This window comes from Aedes albopictus, chromosome 1 (genome assembly GCF_035046485.1).
Source record: "Aedes albopictus strain Foshan chromosome 1, AalbF5, whole genome shotgun sequence".
Lineage (NCBI taxonomy): Eukaryota > Metazoa > Arthropoda > Insecta > Diptera > Culicidae > Aedes > Aedes albopictus.
This window is the reverse complement of record NC_085136.1, coordinates 185,086,464-185,100,537: the sequence shown is the minus strand read 5'-3', so window position 1 is coordinate 185,100,537 and position 14,074 is coordinate 185,086,464. Positions and strand designations below refer to the sequence as shown.

At 39.7% G+C, this 14,074-nt stretch overlaps 1 protein-coding gene across 1 annotated transcript; it reads left to right on the top strand.

Moving 5' to 3' along the window:
• The first annotated feature begins 2,275 nt into the window (after positions 1–2,275).
• Positions 2,276–6,604, top strand: LOC115256768 (uncharacterized protein K02A2.6-like). The gene has a single exon (XM_062857401.1). It carries the CDS (start codon positions 2,276–2,278, stop codon positions 6,602–6,604), a length of 4,329 nt encoding a protein of 1,442 aa, XP_062713385.1.
• Positions 6,605–14,074: the final 7,470 nt, after the last annotated feature.

The window sequence follows — 14,074 nt, the reverse complement described above, 5'->3', positions numbered from 1 at the left end:
ATAGGAGCGATGCATTTACGGCAAAGAACAATAGAATACTAAACACTGAGTGCCCTGTTCAAAATGCTAAGCAATATCGAAAAAAAAAATTACATACCTATTTGTTTTCGACTATTGTGACTTAAACGTTAAGAAAACTGCCTTCAAAGGCCTACTCCAGTTTTTCTAACCCTAACAATTGTGTTTGTAATCAAAAGCGCACACAACAAGCAACATTTTTTTGTTGCTAAGAGTTTTGTTTTTCTGACAACATTTTTTTCTGATTTTTGTACACTGCCAAATGTTTGGCAGAAAATCCTGAGCTACCGGATTATGTCAGTGTAAGTTATTCAAATCCAAACTCAGCTAATTTCTAATTATGATTCTGATTATGACGCGCTTAATCAAATCAGTAGAAAATTTTAGGAAAAAAAATATGTTTCAACACTGTTTCACATGTATTGCGATAACTCCACAGTGAACACTAATATCGCTATGAAAATTCAAGTGTAAATTGTAAACATGTTGTAGAATGGGGGAAAATATTAATGTATAACATTTGGAAGTAAAATATGTTTATAGAACCACGGATGGCATGTCACGCAGAAACTGTGCCCATTTACGCTCATCTTTCACTGAACTTCTCACTTTCATTTTTCTTACAAAAGAGAAAGAGAAAAAACGCACAATATTGTCGGGCCGCCACCAAACCGGACTTCGCACAATCCAGTCGCGACGCGACCCAACTCGCGACGTTTTTTAATCATGTCAAAATGTAGTGCGCATCCTTCCCGTTGTTGTCAGCAACACAGCGCACTAGATGCGAAACAGTTGCGACACTTGTGGACCAAGAAAATGGCAATTTTTGATTGAATGTCGGTCTTGATTCCAACCGGATAGACAATAAAATGTACATAATTTCTCTCACGCAGAGTTTTTGTGCGGGTGATTAGAGTGCTGCGTGAGAGCAATGAGAGCCCGCAGATCATAATCCCAGTGCGCAATTTCTGCGCACACGCAGAAAAAACAGAACTCAGTGCACACGCAGTGTGTTCAAAGGGGTCAGTGTTGTTTGAGCATTTGGTGAACCGAAAGCATGCCAGTGAGCCCAAAACCAGGGGTATCAAATCCTGTGATATCAGAGACAAGCATACGTCTTAAGCTGGTCAAGTACTTACAGTTGATGGATATTTTGGTTCCAAATTCCACCAAAAGGCTGTGCTAGTGAGCTAACAAATTTTGTTTTTCAAATATATCAGGAAAATTTGCAAAAAATTGCAACGAAATTTCAATCTCATATATCTCATGATCCTGATTACTAAGAGAGTTGGTGTCTTCGGCAAAGTTGTTTGGCTGATCAAGGACTAACCCATAATAAAACTTAAGATTCAAAATTCCACCGCTAGGCGGTGCTAGTGAGTTAGCAAATTTTGTTTTTCATATATATCAGGAAAATTTGCAAAAAATTGCAACTAGCGCCGCCTAGCTGCAGAAACTTGAACCAAACGGTAATTATTCAGAAAGCCCTTGATATACCAAACAATTTTGCCGAAGACACCATCATTCTAAAGAATCAGAGTACTGAGATATGTGAAATGTAAAATTTGTACGCTCTCTAGCGCCGCCTAGCGGTGAAATCACGAATCATACGGCCCATATTGTGAAAGCCCATGACCAGCTGAACTACTTTGCCGAAGAAACCAACTCTCTAAGTAATCAGGATCCTGAGATATATTGGATGGAAATTTTGTCAGTGTTGCATCTGCTTGTCTATGATATTATCACATAAATCACAGACAAATAGATATGTGACACTAACGAAATTTCAATCTCATATATCTCATGATCCTGATTACTTAGAGAGTTGGTGTCTTCGGCAAAGTTGTTTGGCTGGTCAAGGACTAACCGATAATAAGGCTTGAGATTCAAAATTCTACCGCTAGGCGGCGCTAGAGAGCAAACAAATTTTAAATTTCGCATATCTCAGCATCCTGATTTTGTAGAAAGATGGTGTCTTCGGCAATATTGTTTAGTAGATCATGGGCTTCCAGAATAATTACCGTTTGTGTTATAGCCAACTTGAATTCCGGGCTACCCTATTTTTATCATACCTTAACATATAAACTACTTTGATTCCCACCCGAATGTATACCAACATTACTAAATAAAAAGATTCATTCTGTTAGTGAGTACGACAAGCACACACGCGTTTTTCTTTTCGTGCTGCGCAATTTGCCGTCCGAATTCCCAGCGGAATTGCGTTTCTCCCGGGATATACAACAATTGGCCGACGAGGATGGCCACTACGACGGGAACTGAAGGAGCAGGATCCGGATCCACCGGTGCGGGTGCCGGATTAGCTGCTGGTGCGAGTACGGGATCGGTTGCCGGTGCCGGCGGCGGAGCAGGAGCCGCTCATGGTGTTTTTCCATTTGCTGGTATGCAGTCCTCGTTCATCATCGACCCGTTCGACCGTCACAAAATGAAATGGTCGAGATGGGTGGAGCGGCTGGAGGGGGCGTTCAACTTGTTTGATGTGCAACCGGATACCAGACTGTTTCTGCTGCTGCACTTTATGGGCGGAGAAACGTATGACATTCTGTGCGACAAATTGGCACCCGAGAAACCCCAACAACGAACGTATGCTGATATTGTTGCTGCGCTGGAGGATCATTTCAATCCGGAGCCGCTTGAAATTCTGGAAAACTTCAGATTCAAGTGCCGGCGCCAAGGGGATGACCGTCCAGATGAATCCATCGACGAGTACCTGATCGCCCTACGGAAGCTAGCCATCACGTGCAAGTTTGGCGATTACCTCAACACGGCGTTACGCAACCAATTCGTTTTTGGACTCAAGGACCGGGCCATCCAAGCTCGTTTGTTGGAAGTACGGAACCTGACTTTGACCCGGGCTCGAGACATGGCGGTTTCCATGGAACTATCTTCTAAGGGAGGAAGAGAGATCCAATCCAAGCAGGACCGACCGGACGTCAACTTGGTCGATCGTCAGAGGAGCTACAAAGTGCAGGTAAAGGGTGCAAAGAGAAATAAGACAAATAAAGATACGGGTGCTGGGAAAACCGGGGAATCGAAGGGTGAATGCTACCGATGTGGTAGCCCTACACATTTCGCCAATAAGTGTCCACATATACATACCGTCTGTAACTTTTGCAAAGTGGTTGGACACCTACAGAGAGTGTGCCTAAAGGCGAAGAAAACCGTAAGGAGTGCCAAATCTTCTGCGCATTTGTTGGAGGAGGATTCCACGGCGGATTCGAACAAGAACGAGGTCGTTACGCTGGAGGAATTGTGCAAGCTGGATGCAGTTGCCGAGCCCCTCGGTTCCAAGTTCTGGCTGGACGTCAAGGTGGACGGAAAGGAGGTACGCTTCGAAGTTGATACGGGAGCTCCTGTTTCGATCATCAACGTAGATGACCACCGGAGATTCTTCGGCGGCAAGAAGCTGCGCCCGCCGAATATGGAGCTCGTTAGTTTCTGCAATACGAACATCGGTATTGAGGGAATGCTGGACGTTGCTGTGGAATACGGGGCTGAACGAGTGTCACTACCTTTGTACGTTACAAGCATGAGGAAACACCCACTGCTGGGCCGTCAATGGATGCGAAGGCTGCGGATTGATCTTAACGACGTGGCCTATTCGGTTGTTCATGCGTTTGCTGCTGCTGCTGTTCCGGTTCCGGGAAGGGTAACTACCAAACTGCCGAAGGTTCCTGCAACGATTGCTGCTGCTACAACGGTTCCGGAGCGTGTTCCTGTTGAACTACCGAAAGTTTCTACTGCTGATGTCAAAGCGCTGGTACAGAGGTACGCGAATCTCTACGACGACTCTATCGGGAAGATTAGAGATTTGTCTGCGAAGCTACGCCTGCAGCCGGATGCCGTTCCAGTTTACATCAAGGCGCGACCGGTGCCGTTTTCTCTTCGTGGTGCTGTTGAACAGGAGTTGGAAAAGCTGGTGAAGGATGGTGTCCTAGAAAAGGTCAACCACAGTGCGTGGGCCACGCCCGTAGTGCCGGTGATGAAGGCCAACAATCGGGTAAGATTGTGTGGCGACTATAAAATCACAGTCAACCCAAACTTGGTCGTCGACGAACACCCGCTGCCTACTATGGAGGAACTATTTGCCAACGTTGCCGGAGGAGATAAATTTTCAAAGATTGACCTAACTCAAGCCTATCTACAGCTTGAAGTTGAGGAAGAAGATCGTGAGGTATTGACTCTGAGTACGCATAAGGGTCTGTACCGGCCAACGCGATTGATGTACGGAGTCGCGTCTGCGCCAGCGATATGGCAACGGTTGATGGAGGAGATCTTGAGCGGAATACCGGGCGTTACTGTATTTCTCGATGATATTCGTGTTACGGGCCCCAATGATCAAGAGCATCTACGCCGACTGACGGAGGTACTGAAGCGCCTCAGTACTTACAATATGCGAATCAATATCGACAAGTGCCAGTTTTTCACCGACGAAATAGAATACTGCGGATACCGAATCGACAAAACCGGTATTCATAAGGTCCGTTCAAAGGTTGAGGCAGTTCAAAACATGCCAACACCTGCGAACAAAGACCAAGTACGGTCATTCGTTGGGTTAATCAATTACTACGGGAGGTTCTTTCCCAACCTCAGTACGACACTGTACCCGTTAAACAACTTGCTCAAAAATGCTGTTCCATTCGTTTGGTCGAAGCAGTGTCAAGCGGCATTCGACAGCGTGAAGCAGGAGATGCAGTCAGACAGGTTTCTTGTACACTACAACCCATCGCTACCATTGGTCCTGGCAACTGACGCGTCACCGTACGGGGTCGGCGCTGTATTGAGCCACGTTTATGCTGATGGCTCGGAGCGACCAATATCGTATGCTTCACAAACGTTGAACGCAACACAACAGGCGTACAAGCAGGTTGACTGGGAGGCATACGCGATAATTTTCGGAGTCCGGCGATTCTACCAATACCTGTACGGCAGACGGTTCATTCTGGTCACGGACAATGAACCCCTGAAGCAAATCCTGTCGGACACGAAGGGCCTTCCGAAAATGTCAGCGCTAAGAATGCAACACTATGCGATATTCTTGCAATCGTTCGACTACAGCATCCAATTCAGACCAACGAAACAACACGGGAATGCCGATGCGTTTTCGAGACTACCGCTGAAGGAGAAAGTACCGGACAACGTTATCGAAGAGACGGACATGCTAGAGGTGAACATGATCGAGACTTTGCCGATAACTGTTGAAGAGCTCGCGAAGGCCACCGCCGCCGATCATACCGTGAAGGCGTTGCTGGAAGGTTTACGAACTGAAAGAAGTATTGAGCCGGGTCACCGTTTTGGAGTTGATCAGTCGGAGTTCACCGTACAGAAAGGATGTATTCTGCGCGGGATCAGAGTGTACGTTCCCTCGAGTCTGCGAAATAGAGTCCTCAGCGAACTGCACTCAACACATTTTGGTATGACAAGACTGAAGTCTCTGGCTCGTGGCTACGTGTGGTGGCAAGGTATCGACGGCCAGATTGAGGAGATGGTGCGAAACTGCAGTTGCTGCCAATCGACGAGAGCTGAACCGGCCAAAGCCCCAACTCACTGTTGGCAACAACCGGTGAGACCGTTTGAGCGCATCCATGTGGACTTCGCGGGGCCGTTCATGCAAAGCTACTTCATTGTGCTGGTAGACGCGTATACCAAGTGGCCTGTGGTCAAAATCCTCAATAACATCACAACAGCGACTACCATACAAGTCTGCCGTGAATACTTCGCTACATATGGGATTCCCTCAGTCTTGGTCTCGGATCATGGCGTTCAGTTTACTTCTGAAGCATTCCAGGACTTCCTTTGGAAGAATGGCATCTACCACAAGATGGGTGCACCATACCATCCGTCTACGAATGGATTAGCGGAGAGGTTCATCGGGACATTCAAGGCCAAGCTCAAGAGTTTGAAGTGCGACAAGGCGATGCTGCAAGCGGAGCTGTGCAACGTTTTGATCACCTACAGGAACACCATTCATCCAGCAACCGGACAGTCTCCGGCTATGATGGTCTACAATCGTCCGCTGCGGTCTCGTTTGGACTTGATGATTCCGAATCCAGAAACTGCCAGAAAGGATGTTACAGAGAAAGTACGAAGCATTCCGAAGGGGGCGAGAGTTGCGGCTAGAGACTACATTGACAGCGACAAGTGGAAATACGGAGTCATTGCTGAAAAACTCGGTAAGCTGCACTACCACGTGCAGTTGGATGACGGAAGAACATGGAAAAGGCACATCGATCAGCTCAGGGAAGTTGGTTCCAGATTGGAGAGCACCAGAGTACCGTTGCCGTGTGAGTTACCGAATATTCCAGCTGTAGTATCACCACAAGCAAAGGATACTGGTCCGAACATCAGTGCAGGAAACAACGTGTCGAACGAACCAGTAGCAGAACCGGATTTCCAACCACCATCATCGCTGACTGATAAGACATCTGCAGGAGTAGATAACACGAATCAACCAGTGGCAGTTGTTCCTGGTTCAACCGCTTCTGTCCCGCCGGTTCAGAGAGATTACCGACAGTCACCGAGAAGATCCGGTAGGGCAACACGACCGCCTACAAGACTCGATTTGTGAATTTCTTGAATTAAGGGGGGAAGAGATGTTATAGTCAACTTGAATTCCGGGCTACCCTATTTTTATCATACCTTAACATATAAACTACTTTGATTCCCACCCGAATGTATACCAACATTACTAAATAAAAAGATTCATTCTGTTAGTGAGTACGACAAGCACACACGCGTTTTTCTTTTCGTGCTGCGCAATTTGCCGTCCGAATTCCCAGCGGAATTGCGTTTCTCCCGGGATATACAACAGTTTGGTTCAAGTTTCTGCAGCTAGGCGGCGCTAGTTGCAGTTTTTTGCAAATTTTCCTGATATTTATGAAAAACAAAATTTGTTAACTCACTAGCACCGCCTAGCGGTGGAATTTTGAATCTTAAGTTTTATTCTCGGTTAGTCCTTGACCAGCCAAACAACTTTGTCGAAGACACCAACTCTCTAAGTAATCAGGATCATGAGATATAAGAGATTGAAATTTCGTTAGTGTCACATATCTATTTGTCTGTGATTTATGTAATATCTTACTTAGACAAGCAGATGCATTTGCTACTAGACGGCGTAATAGGGCACTGCACTGTTTTGATTTTGTATGGGATTTTGACGTTTCGTGGCCTTGTTGTTTACAAAATTTCTGTAAGAGTAAAAGAGAAGGAGATAATTTCATGCACTGCCCTATAGTACTTTCATACTCCCTGTGGTACACACAGTATTGCACTGGAAGCACGACTGAGTGCGCACTCAATGAATTTTTGTGTGCACATTTTCTGTGCGCACAAAATGTGCACGCAGAAACTGAAAAACATGCTTGTTCTATCATTTGTATGAGCACTCATTTTGAGTGTGCCGCTGATGGATGCCAGAGAGTGAGCGGCTGGTTTGTGTGTGAAAAAAGTTGCGTAGTTCACCCTCGCTCTCGTTGAAAGTCGTGTGTAGAGTGTATGTTTTCTCTTCTCACGTTTCGCACTGAGGAGCATGCCATCTCTGTATAGAACAATGATGAAAAAAATCCATACTTGGAGCACATAGCTCAAAATTTCTAGAGCACCGTTTTTTAGAACAGTTGAACGGATTTGGATAAAAATGCATCACGCTAATTGTTCAGTGGTTGTCAACAGCGTGATGCATTTTAATCCAAATCCGTTCAACGGTTCTAAAAAACGGTGCTCTTGAAATTTTGAGCAATGTACTCCAAATACCTTGTCCTTAATATAACATACTTAAGTCAGTTTAATCAGTTAATTAAGTTGGGTGAGTAGTAAATATGTATAATTGAAGTAACGCTAATAAATATAGGAGTTGGAAACAACTTTGAACAATTTAGGGACATTTTTTGTAGGTATTTAAGCGATATTGTCCAATCTGAACATGGATTTCTTTGCAATTTCTTAGCATAAAACATCAAATCGAGATTTCGCGAGATTTAAAAAAAAGCCCAGAGGTGCAGAATGGCACCAGGACTCGATCCCTGAACTTAGTTTTGATGGACATTTTTATTTTATAATAATGATCTGTGGCAATATATTGTGGATTTACCGGCTACTTGTATTCTACCGGTCGCTTCAGTATGGCATCCAAAGTAGCCGTTTTATAAAAAGAGTAACTTAAAAATGTTTTTTAACATTTTTATTGTATGCGCTATTCCTCGTTGCCACTAGCTATTCAGCGAAATTCATTTTTTGACAATCAAGTTGATTTTTATATGAAAACGGCTACTTTGTAATAGAGTCCCTATAATAAGAGTCTGGCGGACTGTCACTTTCGACCGGAGCCAATCGAGCATGACGTCATAGTGTCCTCGCCGATAAATGCTACACCGTGACTGTAGAGAAAGGGATTGGAAGTATGAAATATAAATAATGATCTAACGTACGAATGAAGTATTCAAATATCTAATCGATATAAAAGTATGTGCTCCCAATTCTGTGTTGCGAAATTGCCCAATGCTTCACAGTCCGAGCGACTGTCAAACTCGGAATGTCGACTGTCGACTTGTTACGCAAACTGTGCGCCGTGCTGTGCTGTGAGTGAGCAGGTCAGTTGATAGACTGATGCAGTAGACGACGGACTGGATTGAGAACCAGTAGAACGATTGGGTCGACGCTCTGCCGGTCAGAGCGTCGAAAATCAATAGAAGAAGCAGCTGGCAAGCAGTGAGGTTTTTTGGATAACTCTCACTGCGGCTGGAGCTGCTGATAAGTGACAGAGTTGGTAGCTCTGGTCACGACATTGGCGCAGCAAAGCCTCCCAAACTTGGGTGAGTATAAAAGTTTATTCAGTGATTGATTTGCAACCTGGCGAGGGAAAGGACAGGTTTGCCATGAAAAAACTGCAGTCTGGCGATATAAAGGGGCTGAAGGAAAGCATACTGGCGAGAATAAGGACAGTTTTGCTTATTAGATAAAATTACAATCTGGCGAGAAAAAGGACAGATTTGTATGAAATAAAGGAAATAGTGCAACGGAATGAGAAGCAGTCTGGCGAGAAGAAGGACAGACTTGCTGAAATAGAGCTTACTGGCGAGAATAAGGACAGTTTTGCTGATAAGATGCAATTACAATCTGGCGATAAAAAAAAGGACAGATTTGTATGAAAGTAAGGAAATAATAGAACAGAATGAGAAACCGTCTGACAAGAAGAAGAACAGGCTTACTGATAGAAATATACTGAAACGAAAAAGGAAGCAGCTGATAAAAAAAGTCTGGCGAGTGAAAAGGACAGACTTGGTTGTAGTAGTTAGCAAACTGAGATAAAAGACAGTGTTACTTATGAAATTGATTTGCGAACTTGCAGAAGCTACGAAGAAATTTACTTGGAAATAGTAAAATGATTTAATGAAATAGGTGGCAGATTTAAGGAACATACACGCTGAAAGTGAAAAGAAAGTGGTCAAGTTTGTAATGAAAAAAAGTAGTCTGGCAATTTTAATGAACAGATTTACTAGAAGAAGGTATACTGACTAGAATAAGGTCAATTTATGCATAAGATATAATGAGAACATGGCGAGAATCAGACAAATATGTATGGAAGTGCTGAATGGACGTAATAGAGGCAGTCTGGCGAGAAAAAGGACAGACTTGTTCTGGTGGAAAGTTTTATAATAGAAAATTGTCTGACGAGTGAGAGGAACAGACTTGTATGAAGTTGGCAAGCTGGCAGAGTTGTTAATTTTTGTTTCGGATGATTTTATAACTTGCGGAAGTTCAATATAAACTGAATTGGAAGTTGTAAATTTATAGAAAGCTGACTGTTCCGGCAAACTCTGTATTGCTTGCTGCGTTTTATTGAGTCATTATAAGAACCTTCCCCAATCATTCTAGGATTACGAGTTGCAGTATGTCGGTTTGATGAATTGTTTAAATTGCAGAAAAAACGGCCATATTTGATGGAATGGAATGAAATGATGAAGAAAAATAAGTTGTGGAATGGCAAGAAATGGTTGACTTTGCAAAAAAAAAAGAAGTTTGGAAGAAAATTTTGCAAAAGAAAAAAGCGGACCGATGATTTAAAAACAAAAGACTGGAAATGAGCACACTGACAGAGAAATAGGTTTTTAATTTTTCAATAATTGTTCTCTTTTTGGCAGACAGGTTTTCTTGAGCGTTTTGAAACGATGAAATGAATTGGTTTGGCTAACTATTAGAAGAGAGGACGGTTGTGCTAAGTTATGTGTGTGAGTGGACGAAGAATGGACAGATCGTGACGAAGTTAAACGTTGTATCAGAGCACAAATAAAACGAAATAACTTTTTTCGTGAAAACTCATTGTTTTTCATCATTGTTTTTGTGAATTTCACTAAAATTATTATTTGAGATTGATTTCACGTCGATTTCATCAACACTAGCTTGTAAAGTATATTTTTTTATCCGCTTCGATATGACGTGCAAACTGCCTGTGATGTAGTTTAGGGAGTATTCATCTGTGTTGAAGACAAAGCAATCGAGGTCAAGAAGTGCACCATCGCAGTAGTCGGCGATACCCTCCATTTTCATAAATTGTTCATTCCTATTCCAGTTGTCATTAAAGCAAGTTAATTTTATTCGTTTTACTCCTGAGTTTCATTGGCTGTTCGTTGGGCTACCAGACTGCAACTCTACAATCTGGAATCCGGTACGCCGGGTTCTGTTTAAGGCAGGCATATTCAAGGGTTCATGCAATCGATTGGTTGGCAGGTAAAAGCACTTGTTAGCTTCATGTGTTTTAAAGTAGAAAAACGACTTGAAATTAGTAAAATCTGCTGGTAATTAGTATACAGTGTATTTAATGAGTGTTGTTCGCTTAAACTGAACAACGGGAATTATAATAGATACGCAAAGATGAATTTTTGAACCTGTGTGACCGGAATCATTGATTGACGATTACAGATAGAAGGAGTGTATAGATAGTAAAGTTTTGTAAGACGAAGAAAAATAAATATGGTTTTTTTGCAGTTCGAAAAGAAATTTTGCGATTTTGATGTTTTGAGGAACTACCCAATGGAAGTTTTATTCAGAGTAAGCATATTCTCAATCACTCGTAGTCGATTCTTGGGAGATTAATTGCGGAATGTAGTAAGTAAAAAGTGAGCTCCATCCAAAGTAAGCAAGATCATTATAAATGGATGTTTGAAGGAGAATAAAGGAGATGGAATATGCTTGGAAATACGTAAGTAGGGTACGCTAAAGTAGTTTTGACGCTTGAAGGGCATGTACTTGGTGGTAGGGGTGTGCCGATATCGATAAATCCGATATTATCGATAATTATCGGGTCCAAATTATCGATACGATATTCGATAATTCAAAAACCGATATCGCCGATATTCCTTGCGCGATATCGGACGCAGTGCTACAAAGCTTTGGAGTTATCATGAATGGATAGTTCAACGCGAGGTTCAGTTATGTTCAACGTCATATTTTGGAGTCAACCTTTTTGTACTTAAGGGTCCATAAGGGCCAGGAGGAGGGTGATTAAGAAATTTGTATAGCAGCATTTTCCTGTTTACTGAGAATATTTTGAGTGTGGGTTCCCGTTGTTGTATCAAGCTGCAAAAAAAAATACCTAACTTGAATTGTTACGCCAGTTCAGTGTTTGTTTCCGGAAAGTCTTTATAAATGAACATGATGTTCATATTTTCACTTTTAAAAAGTTAAACTAGGTTAAACCGAAACTGCTAAATATAAATAAAAAGTGAATTTAAAATAAAATTTCATTTTTTTTTTCATTATCGGATATCGGATCCGATATCGATAATTAAAAACAGAAATGGTTTCGATATCGATAATTTGGAAAACCGATATCGATAATATCGATAAATTAGGTCGCGGCACACCACTACTTGGTGGTGCGAAGTTTAATGTTTGAACATTGAAAAGCACATTTGAGATGGGAAAGTGATGTGAACAAAATTGTTGTTTTACTAAAGTAGATTTGAGAAGTTCCTACTAGGTGGGACAGGCTTCAGCAGGTTGTTGTGCCAACCGTTGTACACAATACATGGTTTCTAGTTCTTGTTTCTAGTGATGCAGAAACCATAAAAAATACTGCTTGGCTCAGAATTCTTTGCGTTGTCAAATACTGCAAAAAAAAAATGAAGATTATTTTAAAATTGTTAAAACTGTTTTGTTGTCTTTCTATTGTTTTGGTGCATATCTGTGGTTAAAAAGTCATGTTGTATTTTTTGAAAATTACGAAACATTTAAGACAAGAGAGTAGGGGAGAGGGGGATTGTAGAGAAAGGGATTGGAAGTATGAAATATAAATAATGATCTAACGTACGAATGAAGTATTCAAATATCTAATCGATATAAAAGTATGTGCTCCCAATTCTGTGTTGCGAAATTGCCCAATGCTTCACAGTCCGAGCGACTGTCAAACTCGGAATGTCGACTGTCGACTTGTTACGCAAACTGTGCGCCGTGCTGTGCTGTGAGCGGGTCAGTTGATAGACTGATGCAGTAGACGACGGACTGGATTGAGAACCAGTAGAACGATTGGGTCGACGCTCTGCCGGTCAGAGCGTCGAAAATCAATAGAAGAAGCAGCTGGCAAGCAGTGAGGTTTTTGGATAACTCTCACTGCGGCTGGAGCTGCTGATAAGTCCCAGCACGGAGGAAGTTAGGCGTTCGACAATGTTAGGCATTTGTTAGTTATGTTGCTCATCGAAAAATTTTCGAGAGCATAAATCATAACCCCGAATTTATGCTGAATGTTCGATTTTTTTCGCGCGTTGAGCAAATGGCAGTGGAAAAAAACTTTGTTAGTTGCGGCAGCTTAAAAATCGCGTTCGTCGGTCGAGAAAATGAGAAAAATTTGCGGTCTCAATTAGTTTAAACTCGTAGGAACCATTTCAGTCGTTCCGTCGTCCAACCCGTCAGTTCCTTGTCGCTGTTGCTGGCCAATAAGTTCGGTTCGTTCTCTTGGCACTGTCGCCGGAACCAGTCATCACCAAAACAGTGTCCGATTCCCTTAAGTTTGGCCTCATCGTGTCGGTGTCGGTGAGTCACTTTAATTTTAATTCAATTTCAATTCAGTTTTAATTTAATGTAGATTTGATTTCAATTTAATTTTAATTTAATTTTAATTTAATTTTAATTTAATTTTAATTTAATTTTAATTTAATTTTAATTTAATTTTAATTTAATTTTAATTTAATTTTAATTTAATTTTAATTTAATTTTAATTTAATTTAAATTTAATTTAAATTTAATTTAAATTTAATTTTAATTTAATTTTAATTTAATTTTAATTTAATTTTAATTTAATTTTAATTTAATTTTAATTTAATTTTAATTTAATTTTAATTTAATTTTAATTTAATTTTAATTTAATTTTAATTTAATTTTAATTTAATTTTAATTTAATTTTAATTCAATTTTAATTTAATTTTAATTTAATTTTAATTTAATTTTAATTTAATTTTAATTTAATTTTAATTTAATTTTAATTTAATTTTAATTTAATTTTAATTTAATTTTAATTTAATTTTAATTTAATTTTAATTTAATTTTAATTTAATTTTAATTTAATTTTAATTTAATTTTAATTTAATTTTAATTTAATTTTAATTTAATTTTAATTTAATTTTAATTTAATTTTAATTTAATTTTAATTTAATTTTAATTTAATTTTAATTTAATTTTAATTTAATTTTAATTTAATTTTAATTTAATTTTAATTTAATTTTAATTTAATTTTAATTTAATTTTAATTTAATTTTAATTTAATTTTAATTTAATTTTAATTTAATTTTAATTTAATTTTAATTTAATTTTAATTTAATTTTAATTTAATTTTAATTTAATTTTAATTTAATTTTAATTTAATTTTAATTTAATTTTAATTTAATTTTAATTTAATTTTAATTTAATTTTAATTTAATTTTAATTTAATTTTAATTTAATTTTAATTTAATTTTAATTTAATTTTAATTTAATTTTAATTTAATTTTAATTTAATTTTAATTTAATTTTAATTTAATTTTAATTTAATTTTAATTTAATTTTAATT